This window comes from Coregonus lavaretus, assembly GCF_964263955.1.
Source record: "Coregonus lavaretus genome assembly, chromosome: 15".
Classification (NCBI taxonomy): Eukaryota; Metazoa; Chordata; class Actinopteri; order Salmoniformes; family Salmonidae; genus Coregonus; species Coregonus lavaretus.
In genome coordinates, this window is record NC_140002.1 from 7,350,656 (window position 1) to 7,374,659 (window position 24,004).

General features: G+C 41.3%; 1 protein-coding gene across 1 annotated transcript in view; it reads right to left on the reverse strand.

Annotated features, from left to right (window-relative positions):
• Positions 1–17,722, reverse strand: part of LOC311143186 (follistatin-related protein 4-like) — a 226,075-nt gene extending 208,353 nt beyond the window's left edge. The window contains exons 1-3 of the mRNA XM_084178970.1: positions 17,681–17,722; positions 13,247–13,391; positions 772–805 (exon numbers count right to left, since the gene is read on the reverse strand). Coding sequence (XP_084035096.1) covers positions 772–805; positions 13,247–13,381 — 169 coding nt within the window. The 5' untranslated portion in view covers positions 13,382–13,391; positions 17,681–17,722. The remainder of the gene's footprint in view (positions 1–771; positions 806–13,246; positions 13,392–17,680) is intronic.
• Between the last annotated feature and the right edge of the window lie 6,282 nt (positions 17,723–24,004).

Here is a 24,004-nt window from a genome sequence, read left to right on the forward strand (position 1 = left end):
CCAATTGCCCTTTGCTCTAACACTCTAAGGTCAAGAACCCAGCCTGCATGCTCTAATGCACAAAAGAGGAGCTGTGAGGGCAACAACCAATAAATCAACAACAAATACTGTACGGAAAACCACAGTTTGAATATTACATTCCAATGCACAGTGAGATTGGCTGCACTACATAACGCTGTGTGGAATAGAGATCCTTAAATTGAAACTATTAAGAGCATGACATTACTGAGACCTGGCACTGCATCTTCCTGGAATATCCCAGTCAGTAATAGAACTTCCACAACAGCACCGCAGACGTAGAGTCCTGTAGTACCGAACACGTCTCAGCACCGATGTGATTATAGTAGGGTACAGTAGTGCCTCGCCATCAATTGATACAACACATTGAATCTTATAAGAATAGAATACCAGTACACATGCCCGCGTGCATGCACACTCACAAACACACACACACACCAAAAACAGGCAACGGCAATAATGGCAGCTCACAAAACAGGAAGACATCATATTATTTTTAAATACCATCTTGAACACAACAGACATGAGGAAGTTACTACACAATGTACCAGCAGTGTATAAGCAGGTTTGATACTGTGTGTAAAACCTTGAAAAGAGATAGGTTTTTCTGAGTGCTTTCACCAAAGAGGGCTTCTATAGAATATACTATCAATGCTGTTCACATAACCCATGCCAACATGAACGGTTTTTGTCATTGCATAACATACTGTAGTTAAGTGGTGAAGTTTGATTGATTACAGTAAGGGTACTTACATGGATCGGCCACCCCGTCAGCATGTCCACTCTTCTGCAAAGAGAGAACACAACACAAAGTGTTACTGTTAGTCTCAGACAAAAGCTGTCTGTGCTCCTATGCAGAATATCTCAGAGAAAAGACCGGTAGAACTGAGAAAGGTTTCACACTGTTTCCAGAGTTGATTCATTCATCCTTTTCGGAAAATTTCATTTGGCAAGACTACAAGATGGCAGGTGTGATCTCTGTTTGCCTGGATATTTGTCAGGATGGTGTATATAGCTCAAGAAGCAAGAGGCACCATGCCTGTGAAGTTCATATTTATCCGCAGTGCAAGTAACAAAGACCACTTTGGGCTTCTCCGAGCAGCTGTTGGGATTATGTACAGATGTGGGATCGTAATTTGATCACCCTGTTGCAGGAGAACTTTCATATAATGCAGGAAATGTAAAACTTGTAGTTTATTAGAGGTTTAAAAAGGCTACTGAAGTTTGTGATTTCCACTTTGAAATGTCAGACTTCATTTTCCCTTACGAAAAACACTAATCCATTAATTGTAATCCACAAAATAATTCACATTTCCTGTTGCTGTAGGATTGTTTTCCTATTATAGCAAACTGGATCAAATTAATCTGTACATCCCCCACTCCCAGGCTAAGATATCTGTATTATTAAAGTGGCCAAACACAATAAAAGCAGGGGAATTTAAATAGATGGGAATCACTCTGAAGCCTAAATGAATGCTTGCTACCTACTGTACCATTTGTACTGTACCATCATAAAGCCAGTACCACCAAACTAGCTTAACCTTATTATCTAGAAAGATGGATATCTGGTTGGCTTTTCATAAATAATGTCTTACTGCTTTTTACCACCTGCGTGGAAATAGCAGGTCTCTGTTGCCAGTACACAATACATTTGGCATACAGTATGCAGCTTTTGTATAGTATGTAGGCAATACAGCATTAATTCTATGGAAGTCCACATTCAGAGCATGAAACCAAAACAATGACTCCTCTTAAATCTCCATATGCCAGCTGTTAATTGACGCGATGTGACAACTAGCGTCCCTCACACTAAATCTGGCTTGTAATGAGCTTGACTGATAAAGCGTATGTGTCTGATGATAGCCTTTTTGGCAACCGCAGAGAGCCCTTGGCCTTTGGAGACTTTCTGAAGAGACACCGCTGCCTTTCAACAGAATGTGCTTCCGTGTGATTACAGAGATTTGGGCCAAGTAAAACCCTCCTCTCTCATGCCATCTGCCTGTCTTAATTGCATACGTGCGTCCTCATCACGGCAGAGCAAAGCGTTTGCACTGATCAGACACCTTCCCTTCCATCATTTCAAGAGGGTCCTGTTTATTCAGTTGATTAGAGACTGTCACTGCGTTCTGAACCACTGAGAAAACAGAGAGCGGACAAAGAGAGACAGAACAATGCTCTAGGCCTAGACTCAATCAGCTAGCTAATATATGTGTGTTTTTCCTCTGTTTGGCTCCCATTTAAACTCCCTGACTAGATTCAATTGAACATCATACAGCATCCATGCACACATATTTTTGGGAGAGGCACAATTGCAACAGCAGGGTAACTCAGCCCAAGCTGTGTCGTAATGGATGCTGGTAGAATATATGCCTCTCGTATGCCTCTGTTCCTCTCCTATAAGGGTGCTGTGCAGCCACTCTCATTCAAAACTCCATATGCTCGCTTTCATTTAAGCCAACAGTGAGACTCTGTGTGTGATTTAGTTACTTGTGCCAGCTTGGCTAGCTAGACTCAGCACACAGAGCCTTGCCGGCAGCCATTAGACTCTGATAAGGAAGAGCAGACTAGACAATATGAACCTTATGTGGACACCCACACTGTATGAAGATGAAATAGAGAAAAACTGTCAATCGCCAAAGGGTTTATCAGGTTCAATTCAAACAAAGCTAGCACACAAAGCTAAGAATGTGTCTGGTATGTTAATGTGAAATCTGTTCAGAAATGGGGAAGATCAAGTGCTGTAGCATTACAGTATATCCATAGGCCCATCTAAGTGTGTTGTGTGCCCATCAGTTGATACCAATCACCTCTTTCAGAAAATAAGCAAAAAACACATCTAGTCTGACGATGAAAACTGAATACAATGCAATACATTACTTTGACAAATCCTAAAGTAAAGCAAAAACTTTCCTGCATTTGAAAATTCTGTCAAATCTCAACTGACAAATTACTTTTCCCTGAATTCTAATTTCCCCCTGCATTCCATTTTGTGTGGTTAGTAGGAGTGTCGGGAGTCATGCTGCATACTTTCCCTGAAATGTACTGGCATGATTTGTTCTCCAAGTGTTTCTATTCATTGTAATTACACTTCCAAAGATGGAGGGAGACAAAAGAGTTCCACTGAGTTTTCAAGAGCTTTTTACATGCCCAGAGTTTCCCTAATTAAAGGGATAATCGCTTTCCTAGTGGAGGGCAAGACTGGTCAGGCTGAGAGAGAGGATGCAGGCTCACTGCTAATACGGAGTCACGTACCCAGGCCACTCTACTCATGATATGACCATTTTCCCCCAGGAAACAGCCCCAGCGTGAGAATGAGTTTGAGACCTACTTAATGTAATGGTTCTGGGTGTAAATAGTCATTGTGTTTTAATGGATAAAACAACCTATAAACAATGATTGCATTAACTGGAAAAAATGCCTATTTGCATGATTTTATCTAACAGGTTCTGCGGCGTAGTTAGTTCTACTAGTGAGCTTGTGTAAGTAATGTGGATTAATAGAACATTACACTACACCACACCTTTATGTTAAGTTCAATAGACTCTAGCTAATTGATCCAACACGTTACAGATTCCACGATAGAAATGTTAAGGTGATTCCGAATGAACCGACATATGCAGCGTTCACCGTGAATGCAGTCTCCGCTAAAGCGGGAAAATTGCCTTTAAATATCAATCACGCTGTAAAGCCGAACTTCTGCGATGCGGATTGAATAGAGCCCTAAATTTATGTTATAAAAAAAGTTATATACTGTATATACACTACCAGTCAAACGTTTGGACACACCAACTCATTCAAGGGTTTTTCTTTACATTGTAGATTATTGAAGACATCAAAACTATGAAATAACACCTATGGAATCATGTAGTAACCAAAAAAGTGTTAAACAAATCAAAATATATTTTATATTTGAGTTTCTTCAAATAGCCCCCCTTTGCCTTGATGACAGCTTTGCACACTCTTGGCAATCACTCAACCAGCTTCATGAGGTAGTCACCTGGAATGCAACAGGTGTGCCTTGTTAAAAAATATTTTGTGGAATTTATTTCCTTCTTAACGCGTTGGAGCCAATCAGTTGTGTTGTGACAAGGTAGGGGGGAGGTATACAGAAGATAGCCCTATTTGGTAAAAGACCAAGTCCATATTATGGCAAGAACAGCTCAAATAAGCAAAGAGAAACAACAGTCCATCATTACTTTAAGACATGAAGGTCAGTCAATACGGAATATTTCAAGAACTTTGAAAGTTTCTTCAAGTGCAGTCGCAAAAACCATCAAGCGCTATGATGAAACTGGCTCTCATGAGGACCGCCACAGGAATGGAAGACCCAGAGTTACCTCTGCTGCAGAGGATAAGCTCATTAGAGTTACCAGCCTCAGAAATTGCAGCCCAAATAAATGCTTCACAGAATCCAAGTAACAGACACATCTCAACATCAACTGTTCAGAGGAGACTGTGTGAATCAGGCCTTCATGGTCGAATTGCTGCAAAGAAACCACTACTAAAGGACACCAAAAATGAGAAGAGACCTGCTTGGGCCAAGAAACACGAGCAATGGACATTAGACTGGTGGAAATGTGTCCCTTGGTCTGGAGTCCAAATTTGAGATTTTTTCTGTGTCTTTGTGAGATGCTGTGTGGGTGAACGGATGATCTCTGCATGTGTAAAGCGTGTAGGAGGAGGTGGTATGGTGTGGGGGTGCTTTGCTGGTGACACTGTCTGTGATTTATTTAGAATTCAAGGCACACTTAACCAGCATGTCTACCACAGCATTCTGCAGCGATACGCCATCCCATCTGATTTGGACTTGTGGGATTATCATTTGTTTTCAACAGGATAATGACCCAACACACCTCCAGGTTTTGTAAGGGCTATTTTACCAAGAAGGAGAGTGATGGAGTGCTGCATCAGATGACCTGGCCTCCACAATCCCCTGACCTCAACCCAATTGAGATGGTTTGGGATGAGTCGGACGGCAGAGTGAAGGAAAAGCAGCCAACAAGTGCTCAGCATATGTGGGAACTCCTTCAAGACTGTTGGAAAAGCATTCAAGGTGAAGCTGGTTGAGAGAATGCCAAGAGTGTGCAAAGCTGTCACCAAGGTAAAGGGTGGCTATTTGAAGAATCAAAAAAAAAAAAAAAAAATATTGATTTGTTTAACACTTTTTGGGTTACTACATGATTCCATATGTGTTATTTCATACTTTTGATGTCTTCACTATTATTCTACAATGTACAAAATAGTAAAAATTTATAAAAACCCTTCAATGAGTAGGTGTATCCAAACTTTTAACTGGTACTGTATATAGCCAGGATTGTCTACTGTTTTCCAGCGAGTCTTCAAAGACACAACATACTGTACATGTTTATGTTGAATTTATTTGACTTATTGATCAAACGAAGGACCATAATTGTTTGTGTTCATTACATTTGAATTAAGCTATACAGTTGTCAAGTCTGTATTATCGAAAGGTAATATCACAAAGTTTATCTTTATTCTCACTTGATAGATATGACTGATTACACTGTTTCGAAGTATTGTTGCTTTCACACATCACATGTTTCAAAAGAGTGCTCAGCCGCTGTATATAATTAAATCAAATCAAATGTATTTACAAAGCTCTTTTTACATCAGCAGATGTAATATGTTGAGTCAATTTGTTTCTGCTATTAGATATTTTAGTACAAAGCCTAGCTGAGAAAAGAACACAAGGCTGAACAGAGATATATTGGCCTCTTCTGTATGTGAAGTATGAGAAGTTGAGAAAAGCAACACAAAGTGGCTCAAAGTGCATATCATCATCTGTAAGTACCACAGTAGTAAAATAACATTGTCTTCTCCAAAGATTGCCCCAAATGGCCTCCATTTCATTCAGCCTTACATGCAGATACCACTGTAGGTGTCACAATAGAGTTGTCTGTGTGAATTCCCTCTAGGTCACAGACCTTGAGGACTTGACTACAAGCTTGAGTGGGTAAAAAAAATGTGTTGCACTGTCGAGTTCTAGCTGCATTTTTTTCTTTAAAATTGAGTTATTGTCATAGCATTGTTCTGTTCAATGTTATCTTCCTATATATTATTCTAAATACCCCAATTCATGTTGTTAAGAATACAATATAAAAATAGCTGACACCATTCAAACCAATGGGGGTTCAGAATTGTAAAGCCAATTATTTCAGAACAATCTTTTTGCAGATAGAACCTTATAGTCCCAAGCTCTCGTCATGCTAATCTCAAACCTCACAGTTGCCCAATTTCACTCAATCTCCATCCTTATCTTTCCCCTGTATCCTCAATACCGTCTCATCATATTTCCTATTTTCCATACTCTCCTCATTCTTATAGTTTATTCCTATCCCTCTCTATATGGAGTGAATCATGTTTATAATCCAAAAGGTAAAAAAGTTCAAATGCAGAGTGAATTGGATTCTGAGATATGGCTTTGTGAGCTGTGAGGCTGTTATGTGAGGTTCCATGATGCCAGAGGTTGGAATGAGAAATTGAGAGAGAGGGAGGCTGATGCTGATGCCTTATGGCTGACCCTGCCAGAGCCAGGTGGCCTGATGGCCTATCATGGTGGCTCCTCTCCAGTCGCCCCAGGTGCTGTAACTGCACCAGGACAATGGAGGCTCTGCCTGGCATTTGTCAGCTCATTATTTACCCAGCAATTACATTTACATTTTAGTCATTTAGCAGACGCTCTTATCCAGAGCGACTTACAGGAGCAATTAGGGTAAAGTGCCTTGCTCAAGGGCACATTGACAGATTTTTCACCTAGTCGGCTTGGGGATTAGAAACAGCGACCTTTCGGTTACTGGCACAACCATCTTAACCACTAAGCTACCTGCCGCCCTGAGGAAACTGTACAGCAATCTCTGTCTTAGTCTTTCATATGGTTACAAAGTGAAGCATATTACTGGAAACTTGCCAAGTTTACCAATAAACTACCAGAATTGTGTTAATTTTCAACCTTTTGGTTAATTCAGATTATCACAGGTGTCTGTAATTATCTCTGACTCTCTGTGTGGTCTTATCATGTAAAATACATAACATGGGCAAATGTATGGGGACACCCCTTCAAAATAGTGGATTTGGCTATTTCAGCCACACCCGTGGTTGACAGGTGTATAAAATCGAGCACACAGCCATGCAATATCCATAACATATCCACAAACATTGGCAGTAGAATGGTCCGTACTGAAGAGCTCAGTGACTTTCAACGTGGCACCATCATAGGATGCCACCTTTCCAACAAGTCAGTTCATCAAATGTTTGCCCTGCTATAGCTGCCCCATTCAACTGTAAGTGCTGTTATTGTGAAGTGGAAACATCTAGGATCAACAACGGCTCAGCCACGAATTGGTAGGCCACACAAACTCACAGAACGGGACTGCCGAGTGCTGAAGGGCATAGCGCGTAAAAAAAATTGCCTGTCCTCGGTTCCAAACTTCCTCTGCAAGCAACGTCAGCCCCAGAACTGTTCTTGGGAGCTTCATGAAATGGGTTTCCATGGCCGAACAGCCTAAAATAACCATGCTCAATACCAAGCATTGGCTGGAGGGGTGTAAAGCTGAGCAGAGGCAGTCAACATTTTGAAACTATTTAACCATAAATGTAATTGGACTCTGGAGCAGTGGAAACGCGTTCTCTGGACTGATGAATCACGCTTTACCATCTGGCAGTCCAACGGACAAATCTGGCTTTGGTGGATGCCAGGAGAACGCTATCTGCCCGAATGCATAGTGCCAACTGTAAAGTTTGGTGGAGGAGGAATAATGGTCTGGGGCTGTTTTTCATGGTTCAGGCTAGGCCCCTTAGTTCCAGTGAAGGGAAATCTTAACGCTACAGCATACAATGACATTCTTCGCCCAACATCAGTGCCCGACCTCACTAATGCTCTTGTGGCTGAATGGAAGCAAATCCCCGCAGCAATGTTCCAACATCTATTGGAAAGCCTTGTAGTGTATATCTGATAATCAAATAAGATGATTTAAAAATAAAATATAAAATGGCAAAGCTGTAAAACATTATCCTAAATATAAACCAACTTAGTGAATACCACTGGTGTTGAATATGAGTGTTTACGCATGAAATATACTTTATATTTTATTTATTTTATAATATCATTATGTCTTCTTTGTAAATGTTTTGGTGCCAAACTGGTGGCATTTGTGAAAAAAGTAAATAGTTGGAAGGGTTGCAGAGTTAATTGAAAACAATGCCATTGTTGATTAGAAGCTTTTTTCATTAATTAGGCTATATTCTCTTTACCCATTTGGTCTATCCATTAGAAACTCATGAACAATATGGACACAGAGATAGAAAAAAATAAGGAATGCTAAACGTACTGTATGAATATATTCTTTTATTTTAGTTATTCAAGTATAAATTACCAAAGTTACCATAGATTGAAATAGATTACCATAGGCCCTAGCAGGCCTGGAATTTCGTGATTTTAGGGGCAAGGCCATTAGGCCTTAGAGGTGCCCAATCTGACAGGGCACCAAGGCCATCTTCTAGGGTACCAAGGCCATTAACCAAAATAGCCAATTAAATTGATTTGAAAACCAAAAGACACTAGCTATTCTGTTAACAAAAATACAAGTGTATGTAAATGTCCATAAATAATTAGCCAACATGTCAAAGTGTAGGTGATAGCCTATGCATATTGGCTACAGTCAGTCATGTCCAGACCGATGATGACAGGAGGGAAGCACCAGAAAATGTAGCCAAACTTTTATGAGACTTCTAATTACGTATAGAATGCATTTGGAAAGTATTCAGACCCCTTCACTTTTTCCACATTTTGTTACGTTACAGCCTTACTCTAAAATGGATTAAATAAATCATGAATCATGAATCAACACACAATACCCCATAGTGACAAAGTTAAAACAGAAATACCTTATTTACATAAGTATTCAGACCTTTTGCTATGAGACTCGAAATTTTGCTCAGGTGCATCCTGTTTCCATTGATCATCCTTGAGATGTTTCTACAACTTGATTGTAGTCCACCTGTGGTAAATTCAATTGATTGGACATGATTTGGAAAGGCACACACCTGTCTATATGCAGTTGACAGTGCATGTCAGAGCAAAAACCATGCCATGAGGTCGAAGGAATTGTCCGTAGAATTCCGAGACAGGATTGTGTCGAGGCACAGATCTGGGGAAGGGTACCCAAAAACATTTTGCAGCATTGAAGGTCCCCAAGAACACAGTGGCCTCCATCATTCTTAAATGGAAGAAGTTTGGAACCACCAAGACTCTTCCTAGAGCTGGCCGCCCGGCCAAACTGAGCAATAGGGGGAGAAGGGCCTTGGTCAGGGAGGTGACCAAGAACCTGATGGTCACTCTGACAGAGCTCCAGAGTTCCTCTGTGGAGATGGGAGAACCTTCCAGAAGGACAACCATCTCTGCAGCAATCCACCAATCAGGCCTTTATGGTAGATTGGCCAGACGGAAGCCACTCCTCAGTAAAAGGCACATGACAGTCTGCTTGGAGTTTGCCAAAAGGCACCTAAAGACTCTCAGACTATGAGAAACAAAATTATCTGGTCTGATGAAACCAAGATTTAACTCTTTGGCCTGAATGCCAAGTGTCACGTCTGGAGGAAACCTTGCACCATCACTATGCTGAATCATGGTGGTGGCAGCATCATGCTGTGGGAATGTTTTTCAGCGGCAGGGACTGGAAGACTAGTCAGGATCGAGGGAAAGATGAACGGAGCAAAGTACAGAGAGATCTTTGATGAAAACCTGCTCCAGAGCGCTCAGGAACCCGAACGAACATCTCTGGAGAAACCTGAAAATAGCTGTGCAGCGACGCTCCCCTTCCAACCTGATAGAGCTAGAGTAAAGGGTCTAAATACTTATGTAAATGTGATATTTCAGTTTAAAATTGTCCCCCCCCAAAAAAAAAAATATTTGTCATTATGGGGCATTGTGTGTAGATTGATGAGGGGAAAAAAAACTATTTCATCCATTTTAGAATAAAGCTGTGTAACAAAATGTGGAAAAAGTCAAGGGGTCTGAATACTTTCCGAATGCACTGTACATACACACACACACACACACTACATACGCTCACACGATTTTCTATTTTTCTTTGCTAATTTTCTTACTTTTAAACGCTGCATTGTTGGGAAAGGGCTTGTAATTAAGCATTTCACGGTAAAGTCTCCACCTGTTGTATTGATTTTGTTGTGATTACCTGTTAATTACCTAAATTACCATAGATTCTGGTAACTTTGGTAAATTACTGGTAGCTTTGCAACCCTAGTCTTTCAGGTCTCATATCAGGTCTGCCATCCAGACTAGATTGTTTCAGTGGCATGTGTTTGTCTACATTTCTCATTGTTTCTGGTGTATACTGGCCTGGTAGGCTGACTACGCTTTATTTGCTTATTCATTCCTGAAGGCTCCAGCTCTGCAGCATATTGATGCAGTCCAATCCACCAGAACCACCCCAGGGTTGACTTTAAACTCCTATGCCTATTGACAGCTTTTGAGTTCCCATGTCCTGGGTTAGATAGGGATCCCTGGGAATGTCTTGTTTGCATTGAGGGATTTAAGAGGACAGAACAGAACTACTACTACTTGGCACGGTGACACACCACGGGCCAGCCAGTCTGGGAAATTAGACTGGGGGAGGGAGGGCTTGTAATGATTTCACCTCTGTGATTAATGTGCAAATTCACATTAGAACTTCTTGCATCTTAACCAAAAAGCTCTGTTCATCACAACCAGGCAATGTCACTTCCCTTTTCAAGCTTCATCCAGACCAGCATGAAAAAAAGAAAAATGGGGGAGACTGCTGTGTGGAAGCTAATTGGTTTTAGGTCTGGCTCAAAGTGATATAGTAAACCCACACCATCGAAGTGATTGTCATGCAAGTGTGTGTACATGTGAACTGTTTGGAACAACATTTCAAAGAGACAAATGGTAGTGTGACAAAAGAGTGTCCTTGTGAATGGTTCTGCTGGGTAATTGATGAACACACTCTGCAGCCAACTGAGCCTCCTCTCCTCGGTAGAGAGAGAGACAGGCAAGATGCATGACGCCTGTGATTGCAAGGTATCTAAGCAACCCTCTGTCAAGATCACATGCAGAACCACACAAGGAGCAAACACTCAAATGCCCATGTTGAGCAGGAAGAGTGTTTCACTGTCTTCTGCATTCAACTGTATTACCTAAAATTGTGCTATGTATATTTGGATTCATTTTATGGCATTTGTTTTCAGCTATGTCATGCAAAGCATAAAATAATTTATGGGGAAGTAGGGAGGACATTTTTACATTTTAGTCATTTAGCAGACGCTCTTATCCAGAGCGACTTACAGGAGCAATTAGGGTTAAGTGCCTTGCTTAAGGGCACATCGACAGATTTTTCACCTAGTCGGCTCAGGGATTAGAACCAGCGACCTTTCGGTTACTGGCACAACGCTCTTACCCACTAAGCTACGAGGAGGAAAGTCACAGATGTAAAGATAGAGTGGCTTCTAAAGACACAACATGCAGAGAAGAATAACGGACACAGACAGAGAGATTTATACAGACGGACAGGGAGACAGAGAGATTTATACAGACGGACACAGACAGAGAGATTTATACAGACGGACACAGACAGAGAGATTTATACAGACGGACAGGGAGACAGAGAGATTTATACAGACGGACACAGACAGAGAGATTTATACAGACGGACACAGACAGAGAGATTTATACAGACGGACACAGACAGAGAGATTTATACAGACGGACAGGGAGACAGAGAGATTTATACAGACAGACAGGGAGAAAGAGAGATTTATACAGACGGACAGGGAGACAGAGAGATTTATACAGACGGACACAGACAGAGAGATTTATACAGACGGACACAGACAGAGAGATTTATACAGACGGACAGGGAGACAGAGAGATTTATACAGACGGACACAGACAAAGAGATTTATACAGACGGACACAGACAGAGATTTATACAGACGGACACAGACAGAGAGATTTATACAGACAGACAGGGAGACAGAGAGATTTATACAGACGGACAGGGAGACAGAGAGATTTATACAGACGGACAGGGAGACAGAGAGATTTATACAGACGGACAGGGAGACAGAGAGATTTATACAGACGGACAGGGAGACAGAGAGATGTATACAGATGGACAGGGAGACAGAGATTTATACAGACGGACAGAGAGATTTATACAGAAGGACAGGGAGACAGAGAGATTTATACAGACGGACAGGGAGACAGAGAGATTTATACAGACGGACAGGGAGAAAGAGAGATTTATACAAACGGACAGGGAGACAGAGAGATTTATACAGACGGACAGGGAGAAAGAGAGATTTATACAGACGGACAGGGAGACAGAGAGATTTATACAGACGGACAGGGAGACAGAGAGATTTATACAGACGGACAGGGAGAAAGAGAGATTTATACAGACGGACAGGGAGACAGAGAGATTTATACAGACGGACAGGGAGACAGAGAGATTTATACAGAAGGACAGGGAGACAGGGAGATTTATACAGACGGACAGGGAGTCAGAGAGATTTATACAGACGGACAGGGAGCCAGAGAGATTTATACAGACGGACAGGGAGACAGAGATTTATTCAGACGGACAGGGAGAAAGAGAGATTTATACAGACGGACAGGGAGACAGAGAGATTTATACAGACGGACAGGGAGACAGAGAGATTTATACAGACGGACAGGGAGACAGAGAGATTTATACAGACGGACAGGGAGAAAGAGAGATTTATACAGACGGACAGGGAGACAGAGAGATTTATACAGACGGACAGGGAGACAGAGAGATTTATACAGACGGACAGGGAGACAGAGAGATTTATACAGACGGACAGGGAGACAGAGAGATTTATACAGAAGGACAGGGAGACAGAGAGATTTATACAGACGGACAGGGAGACAGAGAGATTTATACAGACGGACGGGGAGTCAGAGAGATTTATACAGACGGACGGGGAGACAGAGAGATTTATACAGACGGACAGGGAGACAGAGAGAGGGATACAGTGGGAGAGTGGTTGAAAGGGCGGGGGTGGTAGAGAGGTTGGAGAGAGCGTGAGCGAGAGAGAGAGACAGACTGACAGACTGACAGATAGAGAGAGACAGAGAGAGAGGCAGACAGAGAGAGTGACAAAGAGAGAGGCAGAGATACACAGAGAGCGACGCATACTGTATATTTACCCTGGTCTGTGATCCCTGGGAGGGGTTTTCTGGTCTGGTTGCTGTATCCATGCTCCTCCGCCCTTCAGCCAGCCAGCAAACAGAGACAGAGGCTCCGAGCAGGACAGGAAGTGCCCAAACACACAGCAAGCCCATTAGTGTCAGGCTGTCAGGAAAAAGAACATGACAACAACTGTCACACTGCTGCCCCTGACTGACTACTGCCTTTTCACTCACATCATAGCATAGCATAAAACAGTGCAGCATAGTACAACACAGCACAGTTCAGCAAAGCACAGAACAGTATAGCAAAGCACAGAACAGAAGAGTATACCACAGCAGAGAACAGTACAGTATAGCATTATACAGTGCATTACAACAGTATAGTGCAGTACAACACAGTACAGAGCAGGTCCCTCTTTCACAGGCTCATAGCCATACTAATTTAGCATCACCTCAACTCATTAATCTGTATAAGATGCACTTATTTAGAGCTGAGGAGCCCTCTGCTTAATTGTTTGGTAATGTGACTCTCCAAACTGTCATAATGCTGTGAAAGAATACACAGTGTTCCCTGCAACCATGTATAGGTCTATACTATGTAAACACACACAGGCTGTAGAGTGTGACAAAATTCCATGGCTGATGGATTCTGGGAGAAGAGAGGAGGAGAGGGGAGCGGAGAGGAGGGGAGGGGAGGGGAGAGGAGAGGAGAGCTTGCCCTTGTGAAATGAATCAACAGAAGAGATCTGCCAGTCAGTTTGTTAATGTGCTGCTGCATTGACGTCAGCTCCGCCAGGGGCAGGTTAGCGTTTTTCGTCATGAATCTTGTTATGGAGGCAGCTCTGCAGAGTGGTCACTAGCTAACACAGCCACAAAGTCATAACATCTGAATTTAAACCTAACCCTAACCTTAACCCTAACCTTAACCACATTGCTAAACCTAACACCTAACATTAAATTAAGTCCAAAAAGCTAAGCGGCTTCTAGGTCCATTTATTTTTCATAAAGAGAGCAAACTTTGGGGAAAAGTGATTATTCAAGCAGCATACTAATCAGCCGGCGCGTTCAGATTTGTGTAGAATGCCTGCTTCTTTTTGTTTCACCTGAAGCCTAAATTAATTTAAAGTTCATCAACATGCCAAAAGGATATACAAGTTCAATTTATATTTGACAGAAGAACAATTCAAAAAGCATTTCTATGCTTGACCTTGGGTAGGGTATAAACAAGAATCTAAATACTTGACACCTCCTGTTTAATACTGTACTACACGTGAGTTATTTGTTGTCAGAACCACTACATGGCTGTAAACCTAGCACAGGCATTGCCATCTTGTTGTATTCAGGGTGTACCTCCAGTACATGTAGTCACTAGCCTACCTCTACCTCTGCTGCTGCCTGCTGTGTGTTGATGTGTGCTGGTGAATATATCCCATGACAGCAGTACAGACATCTATCCCCAGAGGCCTTCCTGTGCCAACTGATCCTGTCCACAGGCGGCAGATCATCTGCTTCATTCATACGCTCCTGTCATCGGCACTTCCTATTTCTGCCCGCGGCCGGGCCGCCTCGCTAGCTCGCATGCAGCTCCAATGGTAAGGGCCACCAGCCAAGCAACAATATAAATGCAAGTGATCAGCCGGTCGTAGGTACTGCCACAGCACACTGTCGTAATTATAAATGGCACAGGCCTGTTGCGACAGTTAGTCTCCTTTCAGCGCCTTTCCACCCTGCAAGGCAGAGGAGGGGAGGGGGGAAGTCCCAAGAGAAGAATAACATCTGTGACCGTAGTGATGTGTGTTTGCTACCCCAAACCAATGCAACCGAGAAGGGCTTTCTTTGTAATAAAAACTCCAAGCCTAGTAGTGGAGAAATATCATCAGTCTGCAGCTGCAGCGGTTTCAGAAAGCACCTTTACTGACGGATGTCTTTATAGCACAGAACAAGGTTACCAAGGGGATTGCCTCCCTGTATTGTTTTTACAATGCTTGGATGGCTTGCCCATTTGCTTTGTGTTCCTGGTGGGTCACCACAGCAGATAGAGGGAGAGACCAGGGGAATGAAACTGCCCATCAATGGGAGGAATGGGGGAATCTCGTATTTTACCCGTTATAGTTTGGGTGTCAGGGTTAACAGGATAAATTATTATAGGAATTGTACAGTGCCTTCAGAAAGAATTCATACCCCTTGACTTATTCCACATTTCGTTGTGTTACAGCCTGAATTCAAAATAGATTCAATTTATATATTTTTTCACCCATCTACACACAATACCCCATAAGGACAAAGTGAAACATGTCTTTAGAAATGTTTGTAAATGTATTGAAAATGAAATACATAAATATCTAATTTACATAACTATTCACAGATGTGAGTATTTTTGGGTAAGTCTCTAAGAGCTTTCCACACCTGGATTGTGCAACATTTGCCCATTATTCTTTTCAAAATTCTTCAAGCACTGTCAAATTGGTTGTTGATCATTGCTAGACAACCATTTTCAGGTCTTGCCGTAGATTTTCAAGCGGATTTAAGTCAAAGCTGTAACTTGGACACTCAGGAACTGTCACGCCCTGACTCAGAGGACGCTTATATGTTCAGTCAGGGTGTGTATATTCCTTGTTGTGATTTTCTATGTTTAGATCTAGTATGTCTAGATCTATGTTGGCCGGTGTGGTTCCCAATCAGAGGCAGCTGTCGCTCGTTGTCTCTGATTGGGGACCATACTTAGGCAGCCTATTGGCACTAGTGGGTTGTGGGATCTTGTTCCGTGTGAGGTATGTTGTTTGTGTACCTTGGACTTCACGTTTCGTTTTGTCATTGTTTATTCGGTTCAAATAAACATGTATGCATATCACGCTGCGCCTTGGTCTGACCCGTCTATGAACGAACGTGACAGGAACATTTACTGTCTTCTTGGTAAGCAACTCCAGTGTAGATTTGGCCTTGTGTTTTAGATTATTGTCCTGCTGAAAGGTGAATTTGTCTCCCAGTGTCTGGTGGAAAGCAGACTGAACCAGGTTATCCTCTAGGCTTTTGCCTGTGTTTAGCTCCATTCCGTTTATATTTGATCCTCAAAAACTTCCCAGTCCTTAACGATTACAAGCATACCCATAACATGATGCAGCCACCACTATGCTTGAAAATATGGAGAATGGTACTCAGTAATGTGTTGGATTGGATTTGCCCCAAACATAACACTTTGTATTCAGGACAAAAAGTTAATTGCTTGCCATATTTTTTGCAGTATTAACTTAGTGCCTTGTTGCAAACAGGATGCATGTTTTGGAATATTTGTATTCTGTACAAGCTTCCTTCTTTTCACTCTGTCAATTAGGTTAGAATTGTGGAGTAACTACAGTGTTGTTGATGATCCATCCACGTGAGAGGTGTGGCATATCAAGAAGTTGATTAAACAGCCTGATCATTACACAGGTGTGCTGAGGACAATAAAAGGGCACTCTAAAATGTCACACAACACAATGCCACAGATGTCTTATGTTTTGAGGGAGCGCGCAGTTGGCATGCTGGCTGCAGGAATATTCCTTTCTCTACCATAATCTGCCTCCAATGTAATTTTAGAGAATTTGGCAGTACGTCCAACCGGCCTCACAACCACAAACCACATGTAATAATGCCAGCCCAAGACCTCGATATCTGGCTTCTTCACCTGCGGGATCGTCTGACACCAGCCACCCGGACAGCTGATGAAGCTGTGGAGTATTTCTGTCTGTAATAAAGCCCTTTTATGGGGAAAAACGTATTCTGATTGGCTGGGCCTGGCTACCCAGTGGGTGGGCCTTGCTCCCAAGTGGGTGGGCCTATGCCCTCCCAGGCCCACCCATGGCTGCACCCCTGCCCAGTTATTTGAAATCCATAGATTAGGGCCTAATTTATTTATTTAAATTGACAGATTTCCTTATATGAACTGTAACTCAGTAAAATTGTTGTTCAGTATGATTTTACTTTGACATTATGGGGTATTGTGTGTAGGCCAGCGACAAAGAAATCTCAATTTCATTCATTTTAAATTCAGTCTGTAACACAAAATGTGGAAAAGATCAATGGGTTTGAATACTTTTTTTGAAGGCACCTGTATATGACGAAGCAACGTGATCCTCTGTAGCTCAATTGTTAGAGCATGGTGCTTGTAACGCCAGGGTAGTGGGTTCGATCCCCGGGACCACCCATACCTAAAAATGTATGCACACATGACTGTAAGTCGCTTTGGATAAAAGCTTCTGCTAAATGGCATATTATAAATCTCCACCATTTTGAAGTGTTTCAGTAGTGGATTTTCACAGCCCGGTAGCAAGCTATCTGCTTTAGTTTTTAAGATGATCGAGCTCTGTCGAGGGAGAAGCAGTTTTTTACATATTGAATATATATTTATTTCTTCTGAACACATTTACGTTTGTTGGGAATGTCAATTCTTGCAAATATTTTCAAAATACTTACCTTTATGTTCGCTAGCTGGACAGGTAAACGCCCATGAGTACTAAACTGTAAACCAATCAAAACTCGTACTGCTGATCACGTTATCCATATCTAAGGTAGTAGACAGCTGGTAACAGAGCGAGAGATATCCGTCTGACATTTACAGTTTAGTCATTTAGCAGACGCTCTTATCCAGAGCGACTTACATTTTTCATACTGGCCGCCCGTGGGAAACGAACCCACAACCCTGGCGTTGCAACCGCCATGCTCTACCAACTGAGCTACAGGAGGGCCAATCCAGGGGTTTTCTTTATTTGTACTATTATTACTATTTATTATACATTGTAGTGGTATACAGAAGATAGCCCTATTTGGTTAAAGACCAAGTCCATATTATGGCAAGAACAGCTCAAATAAGCAAAGAGAAACAACAGTCCATCATTACTTTAAGACATGAAGGTCAGTCAATACGGAACATTTCAAGAACATTGAAAGTTTCTTCAAGTGCAGTTGCAAAAACCATCAAGCGCTATGATGAAACTGCCTCTCATGAGGACCACCACAGGAATAGAAGACCCAGTTACATCTGCTGCAGAGGATAAATTCATTAGAGTTACCAGCCTCAGAAATTGCAGCCCAAATAAATGCTTCACAGAGTTCAAGTAACAGACACATCTGACAAACTGCTATCATGTAAAATATGTTTAGTTTTTTGTAATCAAACTATTTAGTTATAGAAACATGTTACCATCAATGCAAGCTATTAAATGACTCCCAGTTTAGATTACAGCAACCTTAGTAATGTAGCTAGCTTGCTAGTTAGTTAGCTAGCTAGCTAGCTAGTTACAACAAGTAGATATGTTGCTAGCTAGCAGGAGCAGATATCCATGGTACTATCTCTGCTGATCACCTCTGCCAATCACGTTATCCATATCTAAGGTAGTAGACAGCTGGTGACAGAGCGATAGATATCCGTCCGACAAACTGCTATCATGTAAAGTATTTTTTTAAATGTGTAATCTAACTATTTAGTTATAGAAACGTGATACCATCAATGCAAGCTGTAAAATGACTCCCAGCTTAGATTACTGCAACTTTAAAATATTATTATTATGTATTATTATATGCAGCTGACACACACACATCTTTCTATCTACATGCTTTTATTTGGGTTTCTATGCAAAGTATATGATTTAATGTTTCTTTAAGCCTGCAGCTAGTTCCTTGAAATTAGATATATAAGCATGCCAAAGATTGATAAAACATTGTAATGCACTGACAGAGAGATAGCTAATGAAACACAAATTTACATTTAAAGTAGCTGGCTAAGCTAGTCAAACTGTAACATTGGCTAGCTTTCAATAAATTGGCTAAATGGTCAACGGAGGTATCTCTTCATTCGATCAAGCCAATTCGTATTGCATGCTGCATATTTCAAGTGCACTCGAAAACAGATATTTGTCTTATTTCAGTCTTTGGGAGCTAGCTATATCTGTTCCTCTTCATCAGACAGCAGCTCGCATTTTCACGAGGCTGTGTTTACATCGTAGATAGAAGCAGGCCATTGGCTAGCTTCATCACAAGGGGTATGTACGGGTGTTCTGATTGGTTCCAAGTTTAGAAGTTCAGCAAATTTGCCTGTGCAGACAGTGTTAAAATATAATTTTTATGAGAAAATGTGCAAGACTTAAAGGTGCCCAAATGTTTTATAATCATCATAAGAATGTTTTACTGTCATTAACAAAAAAATCTGCTCCTCCTCGACGGGAATCGATCAACGTCACGTTTTTCAGCTTCGGCCCACCACCTATGTGTAGCAAAGCACCACAAAGCGTTATATTTTACAACGGATGCTGCAGAAGAAGCGAACTCCTTCTTACGCAACTCTTTTGTCCGTGCGTTCACAAAAACACAAGGCTGGTTGGTGCGCCCCAGTTGGCTGGTGGGCCTGCACACACAGCTGGCTGTTTAAACCTGTCTGAAAACAGCCTATACTATATCTTTGTATATAAAAAATTATCTGAGCTGCATGCAATTGAACAAGTCACAGGAAGCATGCGCTCCTATCGTTGCCTTCCTTGTAGACAGAATAAAACAGGGTTGGGCGGATTACTTGAAACATTTACTAGCCTAACTTAAGCCTACTAAGACATAAATTAATAAATTAAAAACCTGCACATATTCAATAGCCTGGAAGAAACAAAGAAACCTAAAGAAAAGTTATTAATTAATGTATTTATTTATTTTAATTATTTTAATCTGGTAATAATTCATTTTCTTCCATTTTGCTCTAGCATCAAATTATCAATAATAAAATAAAAGCAACAGTAAACATGTCATCCCACACGAATGATGCAGCGCCCCCCTTGGGCCAATTGAGATATCACACATGACTAACACATTTCTGTTAATTACTATAGCTCCTGCCTTGGGCCAATCAGTGTAACTTTGTAAATGCTGGATCTCTATGGTAAGATGAATTATTCACCTAAGTTTTGTCAAAATCGGCCCTGTGCTGTCTGAGATATCCTGTGTGATTAATGTACAAATGAACGGACTGAGACAGATCAACATTCCCCTCCCCAATTTCATCCTGGGGGACAACTAGGCCTACGATATTTCCTTGAAAAGTAGACTCAAACAGCATATGTTGGATAGGAATTGCCTTTAGCAAGGTACGGCGCCTTGTTCTGGCCAATCCCCTCGAACAACAGCAATCTCTCCATCGATTGGAGGAGTATTAGGCTACTAGTGATTGACACCAATATGTCTGACTGTCTGACTGTAGCCTAGGCTACCAGTTGCATTCTTTCGATATAAAAAGAAGACGGAATGTGACTGACCTGCACAGGTAGGAAAGTGTCCAGAGGGCTGTGAGCTGATTGACCATAGGTTAGGTGTGAATGTTCTGAAAGATTAATTCTAATCAATCATCTGAATACTTTAAGAACCCCCAACGACACCTGATGGGTCATCAGCAGAACATTTAGTAATATCCCTAAATTGATGTTGGTCATCTGCTATTGTCTGCTTGATTTAAAGCAGCGTCTAGTAAGATTCAACAAAAAAAGAAAGAAATGGGATGTTTCAAACCGGATTAGTTTTTACAAACTGCCCCCTGTAATTCTTTCTTTTATGTTTTTATTCTGGGCGTGAAGATATTTCAACATCATGTCTAGAAGATAAAAGTTTACACTGATATCTCGTGCTTGTCTTCCAAATGTAAAGGTGTCCACATAATATTTAAATTGAGGAAGCGTGGTCATAATCATAGTACGGGTGCTGATTGTGCTGCAGCACTCCCTGAAAAATCTGAATTAAATATTTGTATAAAAAAAGAAAAAAAAAAAAAAAGTACTAGCCCTTTACTAGTTCTGTATTAACGGACCGATAAAGCAACTGTAGCGTGGGCAAAAAATGAGATGCATTTATGGTTGAGAAAGTGAACTTGCCATTTTCCCAGAGTTTTCAATGTAGGCCATTCATATGAAATATGTGTGCAGTAATTTGTTTTAAGCATCAATTTGTTTTAAGCATCAATTTATCAAAACGTGTTTTCTTGCTCTAAGTGCCAGCAGCACCTGTCAAACTCTGCAATGACTCGGAAAACAGGGATGTCGTTGTGCACGAGATTCGAAGGCTATTATCAGAGGACCCTTGAGTTTGCCAAAAAAACTAAACTAGAATTGTTACTCTCCCGCCATATAAAGATTACTGACATAGCAGCACTGATGTCAGTGAATAAATGTCGATCGAAATAATAAGAAAGCTGATAATTGTGCATGTAACTTGATGGTGAGAGCCCACTAATAGATTGACATGCAGTCTATCTAATCATAGGCTATGTTTCCATTTCTATACAACAAGTATATTTTACCAGTGTTGGCCTTTTACCAGATCCGAATATTTTCGCATGAACTGTATAACTGATCAAATTTCTGTAGGCTATATATACAACATTCTGCCCATGTGAACAAATGTATTGTAGGCCCAAAACACAGCCATACATGATTTAATGAAAAGCAGCTAAACACACAGAACACAGTTTTACTTTCTGTATTCCTTTACACTCGTACCCGTATACAGGTTGAAAATGGCAGATTTGGACAGTAATAAGCCCTAAATTGGAACGTAGTGGCTGTACAGTAACATGCTTTACATTACGTCAGAGCTCTGGCTCAGCCCTTCACAGCGCTGTATGGGGTTTGACTGACAGCCGTTATAAACTTGAGCACAGCCCATAACAAGAAGATGCCTCTATCCCTCCCGCTAATTGGGCAACTTTTGCTAATATTTTGTTGACTGAGTCAGAGAAATGCTGTAAATTACGAGGACTCCTGTGTATTTTGAAAGATGAGACGTTGAGGATTATAATAAATACCGCTTTGATGTCATACAAGCAAGCCAAACACCTGTGAATCCAAATGTGCATAAAAGTAATGTAATATACAGTGTCAATGTTTATGATCACTTTGTTTGATATACAGTTACAAGATGACATGGCGTTATACACTGAACAAAAATATAGATGTAACATGCAACAATTTCAAAGATTTTACTGAGTTACAGTTCATATAAGGAAATCAGTCAATTTAAATAAATTCATTAATCCCCAATCTATGGATTTCACATGACTGGGAATACAGATATGCATCTGTTGAAAACCAGTCAGTATCTGGTGTGACCACCATTTGCCTCATGCAGTGCGACACATCTCCGTCGCATAGAGTTGATCAGGCTGTTGATTGTGGCCTGTGGAATGTTGTCCCACTCCTCTTCAATGGCTGTGCATAGTTGCTGGATATTGGCGGGAACTGGAACACGCTGTTGTACAAGTCGATCCAGAGCATCCCAAACATGCTCAATGGGTGACATGTCTTGTGAGTATGCAGGCCATGGAAGAACTGAGACATTTTCAGCTTACAGGAATTGTGTACAGATCCTTGCGACATTGGGCCGTGTATTATCATGCTGGAACATGAGGTGATGGCGGCGGATGAATGGCAAGACAATGGGCCTCAGGATCTCGTCACGGTATCTCTGTGCATTCAAATTGCCATCAAAAAATGCAATTGTGTTCGTTGTCCGTAGCTAATGCCTGCCCATACCATAACCCCAGAGCCACCATGGGGCACTCTGTTCACAACGTTGACATCAGTAGTATGAAAAATGTATGGACTCACTAACTGTAAGTTGCTCTGGATAAGAGCGTATGCTAAATGACTAAAACGTAAAATGTAAAATGTAAACTGCTCGCCCACAAGACGCCATACATGCTGTCTGCCATCTGCACCGTACAGTTGAAACCGGGATTAATCTGTGAAGAGCACACTTCTCCAGCGTGCCAGTGGCCATCGAAGGTGAGCATTTGCCCACTGAAGTCAGTTACGATGCCGAACTGGAAACGTGGTTATGCACATAGTCATACCTCAAAAAAAAAATCACCACAGCTGTTATGGAAACAGAAAGTTTCGGTACAATTTTATAATTGCCGACAGATAATTTGTTAGTTCGACATTGTGGGATCTTTTTGTGTCTTTAAAATTAATTATGCGAGAAATGGCGGTGGAAAGTAAACTTGGAGTCACTCGATGATAAGGTGTGTGGTCCTCCCCCTACGACTCTGGAAACCATGAAGTTTATTAGGCTACAGATAAAATAAGTTATGATGAACTTCACAGGGTGGTGAAAGTGCACGGTGATCTTGATGCTCCTTTCCAATAAATATCGAGGGTCTTATTCTGGTGACATGATGATCGAATATTGACTGCCATTTGACAAATAAAAATATTCTCGCTCTTATCCATAATAATCTCATCATGTAGGCTACCGGTAGAGTTGAAAATGCGATGGAAACACATTGAACTTTAGATTTTTATTCGGTACATGAAAGCTTTTGAGTGCACCACGTCATCATGCAGTGATTTTTATCAGCAACAAGTCCATTTGGTGGAAACACACCACTGGTGGGAAAATCCGCATATTTTATTTATGCGGATTCTAGAATATTCGCATGAAAATCTGTCGCCAATTGGATGGAAACCTAGCTAGAGTTGAAGACTCTTCTTTGAGTCATAAGTGCATTGTAAATACTTAGAAACTGTGTACACTTTGGAGAGGTGTGTGGCCACTTGGAGACACCACTTAGTCCTCACAATCAAACCCTTTAAAAAATATTGTCTTATGTTGCACCTACCCCACATTTCCCAGGGATATTCTAATCATGTTTCTAAATATATCCAGAATATTTTCAGATTTTGTTATCAACAAATGCGGCGAAAAGTACAGTAAATTTAAAATGCACATAAAATCAACAATGTAATGTTTGGATTCAGTCTTGTGTCA